Source organism: Indicator indicator, unplaced genomic scaffold (assembly GCF_027791375.1).
Source record: "Indicator indicator isolate 239-I01 unplaced genomic scaffold, UM_Iind_1.1 iindUn_scaffold_53, whole genome shotgun sequence".
NCBI lineage: Eukaryota > Metazoa > Chordata > Aves > Piciformes > Indicatoridae > Indicator > Indicator indicator.
Genome location: NW_026539188.1, coordinates 222,501 through 245,548, shown reverse-complemented (window position 1 = coordinate 245,548; position 23,048 = coordinate 222,501). Strand labels below are relative to the sequence as shown.

Sequence of the window (23,048 nt, the reverse complement as noted above, 5' to 3'; positions counted from 1 at the left end):
ATCATCAATAAAAATATTGAACAGGATGGGGCCCAGCACTGATCCCTGGGGGACACCACTAGTGACAGGCTGCCAGCTGGCAGTGGCGCCATTCACCACCACTCTCTGGGCTCAGCCCTCCAGCCAGTCCCTAACCAAGCACAGAGTGCTGCTGTCCAAGCCACAGGCTGACAGCTTGGCCAGGAGTTTGCTGTGGGGGACGGTGTCAAAGACCTTGTTGAAGTCCAGGTAGACTACATCCACAGCCTGCCCCACATCCACCAGGTGGTCACCTGATCATAGAAGGAGATCAGGTTGGTCAGGCAGCACCTGCCCTTCCTAAATCCGTGATGGCTGGGCCTGATCCCTTGGCCATCCTGTAGATGCTGTGTGATTGCACTCAAGATGACCTTTTCCATAGTCTTGCCTGGCACTGAGGTCAGGCTGACAGGCCTGTAATTCCCTGGCTCCTCCTTCTGGCCCTTCTTGTGGATGGGCATCACATTAGCCAGCTTCCAGTCATCTGGGACCTCACTAGTGCACCAGGACTGGTGGAAAATGATGGAGAGGTGCTTGGCCAGCTCATCTGCCAGCTCTCTCATTACCCTAGGATGGATCCCACCTGGTCCCATAGACTTGTGGGGACACAAAGCTACTCCCCAAGAATGATGGATCTGTCCATCTCCACCCGTTTTGAGCAGATACAGAGAATGTGCTAATAGGTTGGTTTGCCTGTTGACAGCACTTGCTTTCAGAGATGAAGGGCTGCCTGGCAATGGTCCTGCTCACCTTTTATGTTCTGCACGTCTTCTCTGAGGATCCTAATGTCATGCTGTGTGGACTCCTGCATGGCCTTAAAGTCTTTCTGTAGAGTTTCCATTTGTTGGGAGAGCTGCTGAAGGACCTTCTCCTGCTTGGATTCAAGGGCCCTTGTGGTATTTACCTCCACTGTCCTTCCTGTGAAGAAACACCAGTGTCACTGTGACAATGCTTGTGCCTCCCCTGAGGTGAAGTCTTGTCCCAACAGTGGTCCCTCTTAGAAGGGACCAAGAAGTTGCTGTGGTTCTTTCACTTCGTTGGAAGATGAGGCAGAGAAGACAACCTTGACCACATGCAGTGTCTAGTGCTGCATAGAGGTATTTCAGTGGCATGGGACATGAAAGTTACTCCCAAGATAGGTCTGTCCATCTCCATTCCTTCTGAGGTAGCTTGGAAGACTCGCAGGACAGTTTGACTGTACAACAGCTTTTGCTGTCAGAGAGATAAAGGCCTGCTTGACAGTGGTCCTGCTCACCTTTTTTGTTCTCCAGGTCTGCTCTGAGGATCTGAATATCCTGCTGTGTGGATTCCAGCATGGTCTGCATGTTCTGAAAAGCTTTCCATAGAGTTTTCATTTGTTGGGAGAGCTGCTGGAGGTCCTCTTCCTGTTTGGATTCCAGGCCCTTTGGGGAACTGTTCTTCCCTGCCCTTCCTGTGAAGAAACAGCAATGTCACTGGGTCTTGCCTACCCTGAAGGGAGGTTTTGCCCCACTAATGACACAGGGCCTTTCCTCCAATAAGAGACCAGTAAGAAGCTGTTCTCTTTTCATTCCCTTCAAAGACAAAGAAGAGAAACCTTGACAACCTGCAGTGTCCACCTCAGCATGGAGTTGTTTCAGTGGCATGGGACATAAGACCTACTCCCCAAGCAAGATCTCCCCATCTCCAGGAAGACTTCAGAGAGATGAAGGTCTGTTTGGCAGTGGTCTTGCTCACCTAGTACGTTCTGCAGCTCTGCTCTGAGAATCTGAAGTTGAAACTCTGTGGACACCTTCATATTCTGCAAATCTTTCTGTAGAGTTTCCATTTCTTGGGAGAGCTGCTGTATGGATTCCTTCTCCTGTATGGATTCCTTGGCCTCTGTGGCATTTTCCTGCACTGTCCTTCCTGTGAAGAAACACCTGTGTCACTGGACAAAGATGGTGTCTTCTGGAAAGTGGAACAACTTATCTACAATGAGGATACCCAAAATTCCTGACTGATACCCAAAACAACTTTCTTTCCTGGGGATGCTTTCTTCCTTTCCCATTACCTGTTACAAATTTTGACCTCACAGGAGTTCAACTGCACCTTGAAGGTGCCATCTAGAAAGGGTTTTCTCTTTCTGTCCTCTGGCTTTCAGCAGGCAGAGGTGTTCTCAACAGTGCCCTGTACTCAGAGACATGGTCAGGCTCTGTTCTCATGGAAACTTCATCTCCTCCTTTCCCAGCAGCAGCAAATGAATCCTATTGCTTCCCTACTGATGAGAGGCACAGCCAGAGAAGGAGCCCAAGCCATGCTCATTGCCAAGTGTTCCTCGAGGGAAGATCATTGTCCTACCAAGATGCCAGCTGGCCAGAGCAGGGGCAGGGCAAGTCCTTGCCTCAGAACCTGGGGAGGGTGGGATTGCAGAGAGTGCAGGCTGTGCTGATGTGTACTGGGAAAAGCTCCCTGCCTGGGCAGCTTTGCACACTGGTAGCCTGGGATCCTGGACACCTGCCTGGGGATATGCAACCAAACAAAGGACTTGCTGGAGGCCTTTAGAAGTGGCCATTTCTGGAGTGGTGAGTTGGTTTCCTCTGTCTGTGGTGGGCCCTCAGGCTCAGGGAACCTCCAGATCTTCTTGCTCAGAAAGCTTTTGTTTCTATGTAGTGTGGGTCACTGCTGGCACTCACCTGCATTGAGATTTCTCTTTCGTTTACCACTGGTGTTAAAGGAACCATTTCGCATCTCTGTGCCTGCAAGGGAGCAGAGGGTGAGAAATGTCCACCTCTTCCTATGGGAAGTGAGGGAAGCTCACAGAGTCTCACCTTGCTCAGCTCTTGGTATCTGGACAAGAGAGTAAGACTCCTCTTCTGGTCAAAGAAAAGAAAAGAAAGCCCATTAGTGATGTGCTATGCCTTGAAAAACCTTCCTCTCCCAACCATCAGCAATAACCTCTGCCCTCTATGTTGAGAAATGGATTGAATGCAAAGAGATGTCCCTAAAGAAGAGCCATGAGTGAGTAAAAAATCCATGGGCAGGAATGAGAGACCAAAGCATTAAGGGGAACCACGTGGTTGGAGTCTACTGCAGGCCTCCTGACCAAGTGGAACCTATTGATGAAGCCTTCCTACTCTAGCTACAGGAGGTCTCAGGCTGCACCTTGAAGGTGCCATCTAGAAAGGGTTTTGTCTTTTTGCCCTCTGGCTTTTAGCAGGCAGAGGTGTTCTCAACAGTGCCCTGTACTCAGAGACATGGTCAGGCTCTGTTCTCATGGAACTTCATCTCCTCCTTTCCCAGCAGCAGCAAATGAATCCCATTGCTTCCCTACTGATGAGAGGCACAGCCAGAGAAGGAGCCCAAGCCATGCTCATTACTAAATGTTCCTCGAGGGAAGATCATTGCCCTACCAAGATGCCAGCTGGCCAGAGCAGGGGCAGGGCAAGTCCTTGCCTCAGAACCTGGGGAGGGTGGGATTGCAGAGAGTGCAGGCTGTGCTGATGTGTACTGGGAAAAGCTCCCTGCCTGGGCAGCTCTGCACTCTGGTAGCCTGGGATCCTGGACACCTGCCTGGGGATATGCAACTAAACAAAGGACTTGCTGGAGGCCTTTAGAAGTGGCCATTTCTGGAGTGGTGAGTTGGTTTCCTCTGTCTGTGGTGGGCCCTCAGGCATGAGAAGACTCTAGATTTTCCTGCTCAAAAGGATTTTCTTTTCAGGTAATGTGGGTAGTCCCAGCACTCACCTGCATCAAGCTCCACCTCTGAGTTCCCCTCGAAGCACAAGAATTTGTATAGTGCCTTCCTGCCTGCAAGAGATTTTAGGGTGAAAAATCTCTACGTCTCCCCACAGGAAGCCAGAGAAGCTCACAGAGGCTCACCTTGCTCAGCTCTTGGTAGATGGACAAAAGAAAGAGACTCATGCTTTTGTGGTCAATGAGAGGGAAAGAAAGCCCAGAAGTGATGTGCTATGCATGGAAAGCCTTCCTCTCCCAACCGTCAGCAATAACCTCTGCTACAGCAGGACGTGTCCCTCATCAGAGAGGACCCTCCCTCTTCCTAAATTCCTCCCACCCCAAAGGCCATGGCTTCCACTGTGCTCCAAAAGGGAACCTGCAGGTGACTTGTTCAGAGAGATTAACCTCCACTGGCCTCACTTCTCCCTGCAGTGACAAATCACATCCCAGAGATTCCCAAGGATAACTCAAAGCAAGATTAATGGGATCCAGTCTGTGCCTTAGGAGTGTTTCATTCTTTCTGGGGCAATGTCCTTGTTGATCTCAGGTTCTGGACATTTCATCCCCATTAAGAAACAAACAAACAAGCAAAAGAAAAACCCGACACAAAACAAAATTAAACAAGGCAAAACAAGAAGAGAAAATTAAAATAGCAAAGACCTTTCCTTAGGGAACCAGCAGAATGCATGGAACAGCTTCTTGGGTGGTACAAATCCCTTCTTATCCTTCTCAATCCTCCCAGGGCTTTTTCCATGATAATTAACTTTTGAATGCAAATTCTACAGAGTTCTGCAGAGATTGAACTGTTTGGGGGAGCTGCTGGAATTCCTTCTCCTGCAGGTATTCCAGGCTCTTTACTTCTGGTATTTGCCTCTGGTGTCCTATCTTGATAAAAGAATGGCTGTACTGGGACACTGGTGATGCCTCTGAAGGACAGACTATCTGTCTGCAATGTGGATGACCAGAATTTCTGATTTCAGTTCCTACCAAAGCAACTGTCTCAGGGCTCTCCTGAGGGTGCTTTTGTTCCTTTCTTGTTGCCCCTTACAAATCTTGACCTCACAGGAGTTCAACTGCACCTTGAAGGTGCCATCTAGAAAGGGTTTTCTCTTTCTGCCCTCTGGCTTTCAGCAGGCAGAGGTGTTCTCAACAGTGCCCTGTACTCAGAGACATGGTCAGGCTCTGTTCTCATGGAACTTCATCTCCTCCTTTCCCAGCAGCAGCAAATGAATCCCATTGCTTCCCTACTGATGAGAGGCACAGCCAGAGAAGGAGCCCAAGCCATGTTCATTGCCAAGTGTTCCTCTAGGGAAGATCATTGCTCTACCAAGATGCCAGCTGGCCAGAGCAGGGGCAGGGCAAGTCCTTGCCTCAGAACCTGGGGAGGGTGGGATTGCAGAGAGTGCAGGCTGTGCTGATGTGTACTGGGAAAAGCTCCCTGCCTGGGCAGCTCTGCACTCTGGTAGCCTGGGATCCTGGACACCTGCCTGGGGATATGCAACCAAACAAAGGACTTGCTGGAGGCCTTTAGAAGTGGCCATTTCTGGAGTGGTGAGTTGGTTTCCTCTGTCTGTGGTGGGCCCTCAGGCTCAGGGAACCTCCAGATCTTCTTGCTCAGAAAGCTTTTGTTTCTATGTAGTGTGGGTCACTGCTGGCACTCACCTGCATTGAGATTTCTCTTTCTTTTACCACTGGTGTTAAAGGAACCATTTCGCATCTCTGTGCCTGCAAGGGAGCAGAGGGTGAGAAATGTCCACCTCTTCCTATGGGAAGTGAGGGAAGCTCACAGAGTCTCACCTTGCTCGGCTCTTGGTATCTGGACAAGAGAATAAGACTCCTCTTCTGGTCAAAGAAAAGAAAAGAAAGCCCATTAGTGATGTGCTATGCCTTGAAAAACCTTCCTCTCCCAACCATCAGCAATAACCTCTGCCCTCTATGTTGAGAAATGGATTGAATGCAAAGAGATGTCCCTAAAGAAGAGCCATGAGTGAGTAAAAAATCCATGGGCAGGAATGAGAGACCAAAGCATTAAGGGGAACCACGTGGTTGGAGTCTACTGCAGGCCTCCTGACCAAGTGGAACCTATTGATGAAGCCTTCCTACTCTAGCTACAGGAGGTCTCAGGCTGCACCTTGAAGGTGCCATCTAGAAAGGGTTTTCTCTTTCTGCCCTCTGGCTTTTAGCAGGCAGAGGTGTTCTCAACAGTGCCCTGTACTCAGAGACATGGTCAGGCTCTGTTCTCATGGAACTTCATCTCCTCCTTTCCCAGCAGCAGCAAATGAATCCCATTGCTTCCCTACTGATGAGAGGCACAGCCAGAGAAGGAGCCCAAGCCATGCTCATTACTAAATGTTCCTCGAGGGAAGATCATTGCTCTACCAAGATGCCAGCTGGCCAGAGCAGGGGCAGGTCAAGTCCTTGCCTCAGAACCTGGGGAGGGTGGGATTGCAGAGAGTGCAGGCTGTGCTGATGTGTACTGGGAAAAGCTCCCTGCCTGGGCAGCTCTGCACTCTGGTAGCCTGGGATCCTGGACACCTGCCTGGGGATATGCAACTAAACAAAGGACTTGCTGGAGGCCTTTAGAAGTGGCCATTTCTGGAGTGGTGAGTTGGTTTCCTCTGTCTGTGGTGGGCCCTCAGGCTCAGAAAACCTCCAGATCTTCTTGCTCAGAAAGCTTTTGTTTCTATGTAGTGTGGGTCACTGCTGGCACTCACCTGCATTGAGATTTCTCTTTCTTTTACCACTGAAGTTAAACCAACGATTTCGCATCTCTGTGCCTGCAAGGGAGCAGAGGGTGAGAAATGTCCACCTCTTCCTATAGGAAGTGAGGGAAGCTCACAGAGTCTCACCTTGCTCGGCTCTTGGTATCTGGACAAGAAGATGAGATCCCTCCTCTTCTGGTCAAACAAAGGGAAAGAAAGCCTATTAGTGATATGCTATGCCTTGGAAAGCCTTCCTCTACCAACTGCAAGCAATACCCTCTGCTAGGATGTGTTCCTCATCAGAGAGGTCCTCCCTCTGACTAATTCATCTCATCTCAAAGGCAATGTCTTCTGCTGTGTGTTGAAAGAAGAATTCAATGAAAAACATCTTGGTGGGGATACAGATCTCTTCTCACCATATTCAATCACCCCAGTTACCCAGATGCCTCTTTTTTTTTTTTTTTTTTTTTTTTTGTAATGCCACTTTTGCCTTTCTATCCTTCTCTAAAGAAAACAAACCCAGTTCTTACCACATTCCTCAGACATCTTGTTGCTCCTTCTGCTTTCCCATATGTTTTTCTCAGAGTTCAGCCTGCAATGCAAGCAAGAGTGACCACAGACTCTGTGGTGGGCACAGGGCTAGAGAAGGCAGAGTTGGTAAGATCTTCTGCTATACTGCCAGCTGGTCCCTGTCCCATCTTGGCTCCAGTGGAGCTCTCTGACAATTCTCACAGATTGACACATCGTTCTCCTTGGTCAAAATTAGTCATGAGTGCTTGTGCAGAGAGCAGAAGGTGCTCCTGCCCAGCAGCTCTTTCTCACAGAGGCAGAGGCAAGCAAACCCTGTCCATGTGCCCTGTCCATGAGACAGCCCTGGAAGGTACCATGACCCAGCTCTAGAGAAAGGATAGTGGTGGGCTAATCTTTGCTGCTTACCAAATGTACACCAAGCTGCTCTCTCACTCCCCCTCCTCTCTGAGCCCTACTGGGAACAGCCCTGCTGCTAATGTCCCCAGCTTCTCGCTCCCTACCTCTGAGGAGACATGGCAGACAAGCAAGGCCTGCTGGCCCCTGTGTGTACAGCTTGGAGGATAGAAAGACAGCAGGATCGATAGAAGACAGTTCCCCCTTCCACCCCAACAGCAGCATAGCATCCAGGGCTTATTTAGAAGAGAAAGAAGGAAGAGAGAGGCTTACCTGCCTGAACCACTCAAGGAAGGCAGTGACGCTTCACAGCTCTTTGCCCTCCCGGCCATAGAAACTGAACTTCCATTCACGTAAAGGAAGGAAAATGAAGAGAAGATTCAGGTACTGGAGTTGAAATTAAGCCTTTCTCTGCCCCCAGATCCCCTCTCTGCCTGCAGGTCCTGTCTCCTCTTCCAGAGGAGGAAGATATTTTGGTATTGAATTCAATCAGATGCAAATGGGGCTTAAATGGTGCAGAGGGGTTTAAGACAAGCAGAGCCCCTGCTGAATGTCCTCTGCTCAGCAGCAAAAAGGAGGAAAGCTGGAATTTGCCTGTTGTCAGGAAGGGCAAATTCCACTGCTCTAATCTAATGGGTGAATGATTAACTGTCCAGCTCAGGAAGAGTTTAGCTCTGAAAAGTGAAAGTAAATGTTGAACTGTTAAAGATAACTCAAGATCAGGCTCTGGGTGAAGACCATAAATGGTTTGTCTGTGAGACTGGTGCTTGGTTGTCACATTCCTTTGGCAATGGAGACAGGGTTTCCCTGGAATTTTAGAGACACCATTTGGAGAAAACACCTTGAATGGGGCATAATTCTGCTTGTGGACAAGGTCATTCTTTGAGCTGAAGTGCTGTAATCTAATGGAACAATGATTAATTATGTTCAGCTCTCTCTGCCCCCAAATCACTTTTCGGCCTACAGTGCAGGTCCTGCATCTTCTTCCAGAGGAGAGAGATATTTTGGTGTTGAAGGTTATCAGGTACAAATGGAACTTCAATGGTCCAGAGGGGTTTAGGATAACCAGGCCCCCTGCTGAATGTCCACTGCTCAACAGCAAAAAGGAACCCTGCTTCAGGAGGAAAGCTGAATTGTGCTTGTCTTCAGAGAGGACAAACTCCACATCTCCAGCCTATGGATCACTGATAAACTGAGTTCAGCTCAGGACCTTTGAAACCTGAAAGTGAAAATTAAATATTAAAGATTAACTCGCAGTTGGCTCTGTGAGACTGATGCTTGGTTGTCAGGTTCTTCTGGGAATGAAGACAGGGATTCCCTGGAATTTGAGATATAGCATTTGGAGAAAACACCTTGAAACATGTGTAATTCTGCTTCTAGAGAAGGTCATTCCTGAAGTTGAAGTGCTCTTGGACTGACACCAGCCTTGGTGTCACGTCTCACATCTGTTCCTTCCTTGCCATCCCATGGCAGTGCCAAAGGCAGAGGAAGCACAAGATGGAGCCCAATTACCATGGACGATTGAGGAATGAGATGGTACATGGAGGTTGGCAATGGTCATTGGGCTCTGCTGCTGAGTTCTACCTCCAGACCAACAGGGGATGCCAGAGCAGAGACACAGCAGCAGCTCGCTAGTGCCTCCTAGTGAACTCCAGTAGCAGGGCAGGCACACAGGGTGGTGCATGGCCCTTGGTGGGTGGGAAGGGCTCATGTCCTGTGCTGTTTGCCTTTTATTCTGTCTCCTGTGTCCTGCTTGTGGGTGCCCAGGCCAGGGAAGGGCTCTGGGGCTCTCCACCAAAATGGTGACATTTGCCTGAGAGTAAAACCCAGTGTTCCTGCAGGGAAAGCCCTGGAGAAGTCTGACATGTCCATGCAGATGGACCTAGTCAGGAAGGAGACTTCAGTACAGGTGATGGATTGCAGGGAGTGCCCATCCCCTTCTCCGCTGTCAAAGGAACTCCCTGCAGAAGATGTCCCCAGGCTGGTGATAGGTTACACCAGGTGCTGAGTGGCCAACAACAGCCACAGGGCTACAGAGCATTATAGGAACTGAGATGGAGATTGAGAGGTGGTTTCAAAACCATGTTTTTGTAGCAGGCACCACTGAGAAAGAGACACCTTGGACCACAGTGACCAAAAGACATAAGGACTCTGCTTCATCCTCCATCCTCTAACATCATGATCAGAACCAGGTGTGAAGATTTAAGTAACGTGGACATACCTGAGCAAGCTCCACAAGGAGAAACTTCGGCAACAGCATGTGGAAAACACTGTAAAAAGAAAAGTTCACAGTATCACAGTACCATAGAGGTTGGAAGGGACCTCCAGAGATCCTCGAGTCCAACACCCCTGCCAAAGCAGGATCACCCAGGGTAGTCCACATAGGAATGCATCCAGACAGTTTTGAATGTGTTCAGATACTCCACAACCTCACTGGGCAGCCTGTTCCAGGGCTCTGTCACCCTCACTGTGAAAAAGTTTGGGTGAAGGAGCACTTAAACTGTGGAAATTGTGTGGCCACTGTGGGCGACTCTCCTTTAGATGGCTCTGAGGCACCAAGCTGCTGACCCTACTGAGAATCGTGAGACATATGCAGCTTCCCTGGAGCAGGGATGTGAGACATCACCCAGAGGCTGCCCACCACTACTATTCCATGTGGCTATGACTTATTCTGTGAGGCGGAACCTGGGCAGAATCAAGGAAGTACCACAAGGCCTTGGGGTCCAAGAGAAAACCATTGGTGCCCAAATTCTCTTCTCCATTTTACCAGTTAGAGGAAAGGGGGCGTGAGCAAATTAAGGAACAAAAAGGGCAGCACTCCCACCTAGAAGCAGGAAAGAAACAGCAAAAACCCAGAACAGAAAACTTTACAAGCCTTAGGATAGACTACAAATCCCATAAATCCCTTTCACCCCCAGACAGCCCCTTCTAATTGCAGTGAGCACGGAGGAGTCTCTGTCTCCTGGGCAGGCCTGACACCTGCAGCAGCATTCCACACACACATGCAGGCTAGAGGGACTGATTTGAAGCTTTAATTTGTTTGTGTTTCTCGATAGACTACAAATCCCATAAATCCCTTTCACCCCCAGACAGCCCCTTCTAATTGCAGTGAGCACGGAGGAGTCTCTGTCTCCTGGGCAGGCCTGACACCTGCAGCAGCATTCCACACACACATGCAGGCTAGAGGGACTGATTTGAAGCTTTAATTTGTTTGTGTTTCTCTTCCTGCCCATGTCAGTGAGTTTTCTTTTTTGAGTTCTCTTGGAGGTGCCCTTCAAAATCCTTAAAAGAAAATGAGATTTGATGTGAGGGCACAGTGCCCATTATCTGTTGCTAATCTCCCAAGTGACACGTGCCAGTGTGCAGAAAAAATTCACTGTTTTTATTTCCTGAAATGCTGCCAGATTCTAGCATTTCATGGACATATAGTTTTCACCTGGGCCCTTGATCCCATCCCCTTTTTGGGGGGACAAGACCTGATTCTTACCTGGCTGTTCCCAGGCACTTCCCTCATTCCCAGCCCATCAATGTCCCTGGTGTCTTTGCTGTCCCATAGCCCTGTGTCCCCCACCTCCACTGACACTGCAGTCAGAATTTCAGTGTCACTGTGATGAGAAAGGGAATGGCTGAAGCCTGGGCACAAAGGTTGATGTGATGTCACCCCTGTCCCCAAATCCATCCTGTGTCTCTCTCATTTGTGCTGTAGATAAACCACTGACGGTGCAGCTCACAGGGCGGGAGTTGAGCTTTCTTACCCAGCCTGAATTCTGTAACATCCAAATAAAGCCAAGATCTTGACTCCGGGTGTTGGTGACTTTGCCCAGTGAGAACAGAAAGTTGTGTTCAGGCTGCACCCCCAAGCCCTAGCAAAAACAGACATTTTTTTCTCTCCATCTTCTTAGTTTTATGGAGTTTTTTTTCAGTGGATCCAGATGCAGGACTGGGTCAGGGGATACCAAAGTGCCCCCATGCTTCCCCTCCCAAACCTTCAACTGTTCCAATATCCCTCCCACCTTGGCAATTCTCAACCCCCTACCTCTTTCCCTACCTCATTTCAGCTCGTGGGGCTTTCAGTGAGCATCAGGCTGTGCTGGGACTTTGGGGTCTCCCCAGAGACCTCTCATTGACAGGTGGTGGCTGGTAAAGGGCCAGGTCTGTCAGGTCTCCCCAGCTCTAAGGCTGGTGACAGCTGACAAATATCTCCTACTCCACACCTGACAGTGGCTGGAAGCTCTATGTGGCTCATGGGCAGCCAGAGGTCGTCAGGCCTGCCCCACTCTACCCACATCACTGCCGACTACTGATGACATCACAGGCAGCTTCAGAAGCTGCCACAGGCTCCTGCCAGAACTCAAGCAGAGCCACCAGGCACTGGAGAAGCTGTCCCTGGCCTCTCAACTGCTCACCAACAGGGATGACGCCTGGAGATGTACAGGCCAGGGGCTGCTCCTGCCCTGCCCCTGAGACATCCAAAATCACCTCAGGAGGAGGGTGCCTGCATCAGCCCTGTCACCATGTCCTGTACTGGTATAGAGCTGGACATATCCTCTATTGCCTTGAGAGGGATAAAAGAATGACACTCACACAAGTGGATTGGATGGTGATGGAAAGGTTAAATGGAAAAAAGAAATTAGTGTTTTACAGAAACTACAAAGGATAGTGGCAAAAATATCCCAAAACATACAGAGTCCCTTACACCCAAAGGCCTCCCAACACTTCACTTCACCCCACCTGGTGGTCTACCCAAAACACCCAGGGGTCTTTCTTCCCCCCCACGCTGCTAAGCTAGTCTCAGGCTAGCCAGGTCTGAGACTGCCCCCCGCTTCTCCTCCTGTCATCAGGCCTAGACAGGCCTAAGAGGCCTTGAGATACTCCCCCACTGTTACCCAAAGGGAGCATCTCCCACAGGAGCAGAAAGGGAAGAAAGAGGAATAGAATGACTTTGCAGATGGATTTATAGGGTGCAGGATTTGTGGGTAGAAATACTATGTTTCCTGTGTCCACCTTACTGGGTTGGACACTCGGGTCACCGCAGGTGTAACTTGTGTGGCAGCAACAGGAGACACCCAGCCTGAACTGCCACACACCGTGACACCAGAATCGAAAAACTCCTCAGAGAAACGGTAGTATTTCCGTTTATTTTCTGCTGCATAAGGCACATGGGAGGATTGCTCCCAAAGTCCAACACACCCTAAAGAGAATGTTTAATTGTTATTTACACAGCAGCTGTCACAAAGTCATCCATACCTCATACAATTATTCCTCCTATCTATTACATATTCATGGGGTAGGACTCATCAAAGTGTTTGCACAATTGCATTCATGCAGAGGGTCTGGGGTCCTTCACACCCCTTCCCATAAGGCCACTCTCACACATGTAAGCACATAACTCCCTTTCTTGTTGTGGCAGTTTTAGGCTATGCCTTTAAACTTTTTCACAGACCTCAAACAGGAAGTAGTAAAATGTAAATAAATCACTACTGGGTGTTGTATTAGTTTGGGGTTAAATTAACAAGGTGGGAATTATAAAAATATAGTTATTTTTATTTTCCCAAAACCCCACCCCAAAACTATGTACAAAAATGATAAAAATTATTTACAGGTTCTATTCGGTCATGAATTCTTCCAGGATGCTTAATGGCAATTTTGACACAATCTAGAGAGTTCAGAGACTGGAAAAGGCTATGACACAGACAGCTTCAACCACTTATAAACCAAAGGCCAACCAATAACACTTAGGAAGATATGAGCAGGCCAGGTTTACTCACGAGAATCAGAGTAGGAATTTGGAGATAGTCTCTAGCTCACTCTCTCTGCTAACAGGCTCCAGAAACTGAGGATTTGTGATCCAATTCGAGGCTCAGGCTTTCCTCAATTGGTCCCAGGGAGAAGCGAAACAGCAGGCAGGTCCCAGGCAGGCAGGGTCACGGCTTTGCTGGCAGGCTCCTAAGCAGGATCGGTCCCAGGCTGGCGGTGGCAGGCAGGTCCCAGGCTGGTGGGCTGGTCCGGGGAGAAGTGAGCAAGAGCGGTGGGAGATGAGCATTCAAAATGGCAGAGATGAAGTGAGTGGGCCCCGAAACACAGGTGAGCCGTGTCAAACTGAGAGCGGCAGAAAGTGAGAGAGCCCCCACTGCTCTCTGCTCACCCCTTTATATATTCCTAGACAATCTGTTCAAGCCAAAATGTGAAATATCCCCCTTATCATGTTTCCAAATCCCAACAGGCTTCTCCCCACACCAGTAAATACCTGAGGGGCCTCCACACAGCAGGGACAACAGGTGGTTATTACTGTCATCAGAGCAGGGGAAGAGCGTTTCACACCTTGTCTCCTCTATTCAGACCTCTGTTGATAGACAATGAGGGAAGGTGGGGGGATTTGGAGCACCCTGCAACAGGTGTAAAAAGGAAAATAATGACTTTTCTAAACAATCCCATTGGAGAGAGATCTACCATAAGATTCGGTTCCCAAAACAATCTTTCTCTTCTTCTTCACTCTGGGGAGATACTAATTGGCTTTACTGACCTTGGCTGCATCGTTTTTTTTTTTGACTGGTATTAACTTCTCTGCTCAGTCTCTTTTCCCTTTTATAGAGGGGTGGTAGGGGAGGAGGCAGGGAAGGGAGAAGTTGTTGCAGCTCCCCTGGTCTTTGGCCAAGGGGGTCCTTGTGCTGTTTATTAATTGTAAATATCTGTAAATATTGTAAATATTGTATATTTTATATATATTCATTGCATTCAATTGTAGATTGTAGCTTTGCTTGTAAATACAGCTTCCATTTGCTTACATCTGGCAAAGTTAATGTTGAGGGGAAATTTTCAACCCACCACACTTGTCTATGTTTAACTTGCACACCAAACAAAAGAAAAGCTTCAAAGCATCACGTGCAAAACCAAGCTTGTGAGAATATTTCTAGACATTCTAAAACAGGGAGTGAGCTCATGGGAACTAGCTGATATATAAGGAAAATAGAGCCTTGCTTTGAATTACGAGGCTTGAGCCTTTGAAATGCGAAGCTCAGAGTAACAAAATGGGCTTAAGGCCTGATTTTTAAGGTGACATTTCCTCCCTTTGCAGGTTTCTTCATTTCATGAAGATATCTCAACTCTTAACATATTCCCTTGTGTTATGAAGTGTAAATTCTCGCTGAAAATAAGCAGCAGAGATATTTATAAAGGTTTAATAAATATTTCTTAACACTATATTACAAGTGATATATAATTGATATTTACAGGTTCTAGTATTCAGTCGGAAAGAATCAACTCTGCAGAATGTATATATACAGGCACTTTGAATAGTTTGAGGAAATCTATATGTTTAGAAAGTGAAACTAAATTGGAGTGAGGTAGAGAGAGAGAGTAGGGGGGCAGGGGGGAGGGTGGGGGGTGTGCTTGTTGGGAAACGGCAAGCCCACAAACAGGCAGTTTGCACAAACTGCCCCAGAAACTCTATGAAGAAATGTTCAGTTTACTCACTAACTGAAGAGAGTTCTCGAGGTTCTATTCTTGATACTGTTTGATAGTCCCGGAAATCGTAGCACGGATGTATCGTAATAACGTGATACAAATGGCGCCGGCCGCGTGGTGCCGTGCCGCGTGGTAGCGGCTTCTCTCGGAACAAAGGGTCCTGGAAGATTACCGGTGATTCCCGGAGGCTTTGCAAGTCAGTTCGCCGTTGCGCTGTGTAAACAAGCTTGCTGCTCCAGGGGAAAACCCCTGTCGATGCGGCCGCAGGATACGGCCAAAAGCGGCTCCTCTGCGAAGCTGGAGCGACCCTTTCCGCGATCTTACGGAGATCGGCTGGGGAGGGTGCCGGTCCTTTGGGCAGAAGCGGCGATGCGGCAATGCACTCGAACGCTGCCGGGTCGAGTCCCGGGCAAGGCGGATCTCTCGGTGGCAGAAGGCAGGAGGCAAACACGGGCACGCACACGGGAACAGGCGTGGGTATTAACACGGAGCACTGAACACGGATACCGGGCACGGAACACGGAACACGAGTTTACCGAAACAACCCCTATTTAACATTTGCCGCACGGACACTGGTCCAGTGAGCATCCTTGTTAAACAGAGCAATTGACCAATGAACTGATGTTTCACCTAAATATAATGTGAACATAACTTGTGAACAAAGGGCAATGGGCATGTCGTCGGAGTGCCATTGTCCCAAATGACCCAGGAGAAGGTCTACTCAGACAGAGCAGCGCCCAGCCTTCCCCCCCACACTCCAGAGGGGAGAGGGGGTTCCAGCTGAACACGTAGGCCATGTCCCACCACTTTAAGGATATAGCCTTGGGTCATAGGCTTCATTCACCACACCTTGCTATTCCCTATTCAAGTCCCTAATGCAGAACAACACTTACACATGCACTCTATTACAATATATATACAAATAAGAGTAAATAAACCCCTGATTATTGGTCCAACTAACTTTTTCAGGCTAAAGCTCATATCAGGAATCCATGATGATAGCCAGTTACAGACTTACCCCTGCACCCCATGCAGAATCCTGGCTTATTTCCTCATTCCCAGACAAACTCATTTCCCACCCTGTTTGATAACCATCTGGTAAAGGATTTGGAGCACTGGAGAGTGGAGAATACCCAAGGGGTTCTCCTCCAATACATGGATGACATTCTTACTGCAAGAGAGGAAAGGAGTCAGTGCTGGACACTAACCGTGAGTCTCTTAAACTTCCTGGGCCAATCACTACCTCGGGTAAGCAAAGATAGAGCACAAATGCTGCAGACTAATGTGATATACTTTGAATTATCACAGGGAGGAAGACTGGGACAGAACTGGAAAGAGGCCATTTGTCAGACTCCTGAGCCTAGCTCTCCTAAAGACCCTAAAGGGCCTTTTTAGGGATGACTGGGTGGTGTAACTCTGGATGCTAAGCTATTGACTCATTGCAAAACCCCTCTATGAAGTGCTTAGGGGAGAAGTCTCAAAGTGGGCTGATGAGGCTTAACAGGCATTGAAAGAACTAAAGATTGCCTTGATGAAGGCCCCAGCTTTAGGTTTGCCTGATGTAAATAAAACGTTGGAATTGTTTGTTTGGGAAAAGTCCCACCTAGTCCTGGGAATCCTCATGAAACATCTTGGAGACCGGAAGAGACCAGTAGGGCACTTCTCCAAACTGGATGTGGTAAGCCAAAGATGGCCATGACGTCTGTGGGCAGTAGCTGTAACCATGCTTCTGATAGAAGAAGCCTGGAAATTAACTATGGGACAGAAGATTCCTGTGTTTGTCCCACACATGGTAGCATCCATGCTAGAGCAAAAGGGGGGACATTGGCTATCTCCCAGCTGGATGCTTAAGTACCAGGTGGTGATGCTAGAATGAGATGATGTGGAGTTAAAAACAACAAATGCTGTAAAGCCTGACGTGTTTCTGAATCCCACAGGCATCACCTCAGATCTGGCTTGTTATTGGTTGCAAATCATAGAATCATTCAGGGTTGGAAGGGACCACAAGGATCATCCAGTTCCAACCCCTCTGCCATGGGCAGGGACACCTCACACTAGATCAGGCTGGCCAGAGCCTCAGCCAGCCTGACCTTAAACACCTCCAGGGATGGGGCCCCAACCACCTCCCTGGACAACCTGTTCCAGGCTTTCACCACTCTCATGGGGAAGAACTTCTTCCTCATGTCCAGTGTGAATCTCCCGACTTCCAGCTTTATTCCATTCCCCCTAGTCCTGTCACTAACTGATATCCTAAAAATTCCCTCCCTAGCTTTCTTGGAGCCCTCTTCAGATACTGGAAGTCCACAAGAAGGTCACCTTGGAGCCTTCTTTTCTCCAGACTGAACAGCCCCAACTCTTTCAGCCTCTCCTCATAGGAGAGCTGCTCCAGCCCTCTGATCATCCTGGTGGCCCTTCTCTGGACACCTTCCAGCATGTCCATAGCCCTCTTGTAATAGGGGCTCCAGAACTGGACACTGTACTCCAGGTGGGGTCTCACCAGAGGGGAGTAGAGGGGGAGAATCCCTTGGCCTGCTGGCCACACTTCTCTTGCTGCAGCCCAGGATCTGGTTGGCTCTCTGGGCTGCAAGTGCACATTGACAGCTCCTGTTGAGCTTCTCATCCACCAGCACCCACAAGTCCCTCTCCTCAGGGCTGCTTTCCAGCCAGTCCCTGCCCAGCCTGTGTTTGTGCTTGGGATTGCCTCGACCCAGATGCAGCACCCTGCACTTGGTCTTGTTGAACCTCCTGAGGTTGGCTTGTGCCCACCTCTCCAGCCTGTCAAGGTCCCTCGGGATGGCATCCCTTCCCTCCAGCCTGTCTGCTGCACCACACAGCTTGGTGTCATCAGCAAACTTGCATGGACTTGCACAATGTAGAGTGAACTATTCATCATCATCATCAAATCCCTCCACTATCCTTAGAGGCTCACCCTCAAGCTTTTCACCAACAGGACCTGTTGAGAAGAAAGGAATAAACTTCTTTTTCTGGCTGCTGCCCCCAGCAATGGTAAAAGTGTACAAAGCTGTTTTCTCATAGACATTGTAAAACGACGGCTGCTTAGCTGAGAGGTCCAGGAAGACCCCAATCTTTTTCAGCTTCCCACTTACATTCAAACAATGCCAGCAATCTATGTAGGCCCAATAGTCTAGCTCAATTTCAAGCCCTATGGTCCAGAAGCCATTCTTATGTGAGTCACAGATTCCCGGGCAACACCCAAGGCCCAGTTTTCCTCTTGCCAACATCTACTTGCCAGTAGTGTCTCTCAGACGTGTAGCCTTCCTTGGCCAACACAAACAGGTGTCAATCAAATCTCACATCATTCCTAGGAACAGGTCTGAAGGCCCCAGTGTCTTTCATGCTCTTGCCCATGTCAGAGAACTCCAGTCTGGGATGAGCTGTGACAGCATCCAGGGTGACATTCCCTGCAATGACCAAATCATGCTGTAAGGAGCAGCAAAACACAAGCTCTGCTTTGCTGAGCCTTTCTTTTCTGTGTTCTCATCCACCTCTCTCTTGTTCTTCCCCCATGCTCAGGTACATGAGGCCGCCTCTTGCTTTTAGCTTCTCCCCTCCCATACCTCCCATGTCCCTCTCTTGGGCTGCTGACTGGGAATTGCTGTGTGGATGGCCTGAGAAACAGGACCAGGACTTGGTCTTACAGCTCCTTCATGGCCAACACCACAATAACAAGGAACTTTTATAGCCTCTTGAGCTGAAATCATAATAGCCAAGATTTTGTGTGACAGCAAGAGAGGAGGAAGCTGTGAGAGAAGGGATCCAACTGGCAGACAGGTGACCTGCAAACAGATCTCTGAGCAGCTGGGATGTGCTTTCCAGAGCTGCACTCAGACACTAAATGGTCATCTCCATGATCTCCCTGGTGCTTACCTTTGTAGCACTGGATTCTGAAAAGCTGTGGGACAAAGACAAAAGCAACAGTCGGAGGATTTGCCAAGGCTCTCTGGGCTCCAGTGTGCTGAGACACAGGCCAGGCTGCTGACCACAAGGGTCATGTTCTCCTCTAGTGACCTGCTTGTTCTCTAGGTTGGAAACCACAGCAACAGGTCCTAGGCCACTCAAATGAGAGCAAAGTCCAAGGCCACTTGGATACTTTGTCCTTTAGAAGGAAAGGCTGGGAACAAGACTTGACTTGTAGCTTGGAGTTTTTGAGAAGGTGTCATGCTGGTGGCAGGGGAGCTAGGGAGGTGAATTTCCTTGATAGAAGCTTTTGTGGTTTCTACTATAATGTGAAAGTGGAGCCCTGACTGCAGGACTGTTCATTGTACCTATGTACATAGGAGGATGCTCCTTCCTCACCAGCAGCCTAACTGCTGCCTGAGTATCTCCCAGTGGTGCCCCAATCTCCCCCAGTGCCTTTCCTCCTAGAAGGGACCAAGAAGATGCTGATCTTCTTTAAGTCCAGTCAAAGACAGGACTGAGAAGGAAAAACCTTAAACATCTAAGTTATCCATATCACCATGCAGGTATTTCAGTGGCAAAGGATAGAAGAAATGCTCCCCAAAAAAGTGTGACTATCTCCATTCACTGTGAGGAAGGTTGGAGGACTTGCTCACAGGACAGTTTGTCTATAGTACAGCACTGGCCTTCAGACAGATGAAGGCCTACTTGGTGATGACCATGCTCATCCAGTTTGTTCTCCAGATCTGTTCTGAGGATATGACATTCATGTTGTGTGGACTTCTGCATAATCAGAAAAACAACTGCTAGAGTTGCTATTTGTTGGGAGAGCTTCTCCAGGTCCTTCTTCACAAATTTGAGGGCAAACATGGTATTTGCCTCCACTCTCCCTCTTGTGAAGAAACAGTGGTGTCAGTGGGACAATGATGGTGCCTCCTTGAAGGGTAGACAACCTACTGCCATGTGGATGCCCAAAACAAGTGATTAAAAGTCCCCGTGAAAGAGCCTTTCTTAGAGCTCTCTTGTGGGTGTTTTTTTACTTCTTTGTTCCTCTTTAGAAATTTTCATCTCGCAGGAATTCAATTGCACCTTGAAGGTGTCATCTGGAAAGGGTTTTCACTTGGCCCTCTACCTTTGATCAGGCAGAGATGTTCTCAACAGTGCCCTGAGCTCAGAGACATGGCCAGGCTCTGTTCTCATGGAACTCCATCTCCTCCTTTCTCACCAGCAGCAAAGGAACCCCATTGATTCCCTACTGCCCAAAGAATTTGCTGGAGGCCTTTGGAAGTGACCATTTCTGAAGCAGTGAGTTGGTTTCACAGAATTTCCTCTGACTGTGTGGGACCCTGGGGCATGGGAAGCCTCCAGCTCTTCCTCATCTTGCTCAGGTGGGTTTTGTTCCCATTCAGTGTGGCTCAGTCCTGGCACTCACCTGCAACATGATTCTCACTTTTGGCACTGAAGGAAGCCGAGGAATTCTGTGTCTTCCTGCCTGCAAGAGACTTTAGTGTGAAGAATGTCCACCTTTTCCCAGGGGTGAGTACCCTGCTTGGCTGTTGGTAGCTGGACAAGAGGACCTCCTATTGCGGTCAAAGAAAGGCAAGGGAAGCCCAGAAGGGATGTGCTATGTCTTGAAAAGCCTTCCTTTCCCAACCATCAGCAGTACCCTCTTCTACAGCAGGATATGTCCCTCATCACAGAGGTCCCTCCCTTTGAATAAATTCATCCCATCCAAAGGTCATGGATTTTGTTGTGTTGTGATTGAGAACATGGGAGTGACTTGCTGAGAGGGGTTGACCTCCACTGGCCTCACTTCTCTCTGCAGTGACACATCACATCCAAGAAGTTCCCAAGGAAGAACCCAGGCAAGACAAATGGTATCCATCAGACTTACTTACGGCTTCAAATGTTTTGTTTTTATTTTGGACAATGCCTTTCACAATCACTTCCTCTTCACAGTTCATTATACAGGAAGAAAAAAAAAAAGACAAGGAAAATTAATAAATACTTTTCCCTAACCAAGGAGAAGAATGCATAGAACACCTTTTTTTGGAGGAAACAAATCCCTTCTTATCCTAATCAATCTTCCCAAGGTTTCTTTGAGAACAATTAAATTACTAATGCACATTCAGCATAGATTCCTGCAGAGATTGGATTGCTTGGGAGAGCTGCTGGAGGTGCTTCTCCCTCAGGGTTTCCAGGGCCCTTGTGCTAGTTGCCTACACTCTCCATCCTGTGAACACACACCAGTGTTCCTGGGACAATGGTCTTGCCTGCCCTGAGGTGAGGTCTTGTCCCTCTAATGGCACAGGACCTTTCTTCTGAGAAGACACCAAGAAGACACTGATCTCTTTGTCTGCCAAAGAGGAACCCATTCCAAAAGATGCTGGAGCATGACCAGTGCAGTTCCTGAGTTGTTTTTCCCAGGACAGGGACACTGCTCAGGGGATATGGTGTTTGCAGAACAGAGGCACACCAGGATTGATGGGGCACCCCTGAGCCACTGGAAGGAAGAGTAAAGCTTGCGCAAGGCCTGAGCCCAAGGTTCCTTCTCCCTTAAGCTCTCCTTCTGAGGCTTGTCCAGTGCCATGGTCCTTCCCTTCATAAAGTCTCCACCTTCCAGGGCACATGGACTCTTGAAGGATTAGAACTGGCAAGATCCTTCCCCCACTTCTAAACTGGTTTGGATGGCTTGAATGGTGCAGGGAAAGGCAATGAGCACAGACACCAGGAGCCTTCCTGAAGGCTTGAGAAAAGCCTTCTGAGCAGGATGGAGGGCACCAATCACCTCCATCCATCTTTTCAGTCAGCATCTGTAGGCTGTGGAAGAGAATAGGGAAAGGTTGTGTGGAAGTTGAATAGGGAAAGGGAAAAGGTTTATAGAGGACATGGAGAAGGACAACTTCATCCCACATGAAGTCATAGGTCATTAGGTCATAGAGAACCTAATCTACACACTGCCTTTCAGGTCTGGGGGTTGAAGAGGAGCCTTGACCAGCTGCTGTGTTCATCTCATTATGCACATGTCTCAGTGTCATGGAACACAGGACCTACTCCCATGGAAAGATAGAAATGTCTACCTCCATGCATTGTCAGGACGACCTGAGGACATGCTCATAGGCTAATTTGCCTTTTGATCAGGGGTTGCCATCAGACAGATGAAGGGCAGCTTGGTGATGGTTCTGCTCACTTTGAAGATCATGCTGTGTAGATTTCTGCAGAGTTTCAATTAGTTGGGAGAAGTCCTTCTCCAGCAGGAATTCCAAGTCCTTTGTGATAGCTGCCTCCAGTGTCATTCCTGTGAAGAAACACCAGTATCACAGGGTCAATGGTCTTGCCTCCCCTGCAGTGAGTTCTACTCAAGTTCTGCTGTGCACAGCCTAAGTGTCCAGGAGCTGTGAGGGCTCCACCGGGGCCAGCTCCAAGCCTTGCTTCTGCTGCCCAAAGGGCTGCCAGCCAAAGGCCACCTGGGGCAGGGCTGGGTTTGGTCTCTTCCTCCCCACTCTGTCATCCAAGGGCAGGGAAGAGATTCCCAATCTCAGAACCTTGGATTCCTCAAGGAGCTGAGGGGTCCCCTGCTGCAGGACATGGTTCAGTGGTGTTGGGTTGAAGGTTGGACTTGATGATCTCCAAGGTGTTTTCCACCTTTCATGATTCCATGGTCAAGGAAAGCCCTGAAGGGTTCAGCTTCCCATGGAAAGGGGGAAAGGAGTTGTCCCTCCCATCCTGGGATAGGTCAGGCAGCAGCAGCCCTGCGGCAGAGTGGGATCTGGGGCTAAGGGTTGACCTTCTGTCCCTCAATCACTCACCTTTCTTGATGGCACAGGACATGGCAGTAGCCAGGAGAAAGAGGAAGATGGGCACCACTGCCAGCACAATGCCTGTGCAGCTCTGGTGGCCCTGGGGCAGGGCAGCTGGTGGGGACAGAAGGGGTTGCAGAAGAAGGGGTGAGATGAGGAGAAGGACGGAGCAGGTCACGGCCTCAGATCCTTGCTGGGCAACCTCCCCATGTCCTGCTGGCAGCAGCCCAGCAGAACTCAGCCTGATGCTGGAGGATACAGAGGGAGTCACTCACCTGCGGGTCCTGCCTGGCAGGTGGACTCAGGAGCTGGCAGGGAAAAAGGACAAGATGAGAGGCTGCAGCTGGACATGGCAGGGTCCCTGATCTCAGCTGGCATCCGTGGGAGCTTAAAGGGACAGGTCTCACCTGTGACAGTCAGGTTCCTGGGAGCACTGAGGGCAGAGCTTCTCACTTGGTTGGAGTCACTCCTCACCTGGTACCCACATCTGTAGGTCCCCACGGTCTCCAGCTTCATGGTCAAGACC

The 23,048-nt window shown here is 49.1% G+C and overlaps 1 protein-coding gene across 1 annotated transcript in view; it reads right to left on the bottom strand.

The window, feature by feature from the left end:
• LOC128980004 (scavenger receptor cysteine-rich type 1 protein M130-like) overlaps nucleotides 1–23,048 on the bottom strand; it is a 245,430-nt gene that overhangs the window by 117,500 nt on the left and 104,882 nt on the right. Inside the window, exon 9 of the mRNA XM_054398428.1 lies at nucleotides 4,630–4,638. Within this exon, the coding sequence (XP_054254403.1) occupies nucleotides 4,630–4,638 (9 nt within the window). The remainder of the gene's footprint in view (nucleotides 1–4,629; nucleotides 4,639–23,048) is intronic.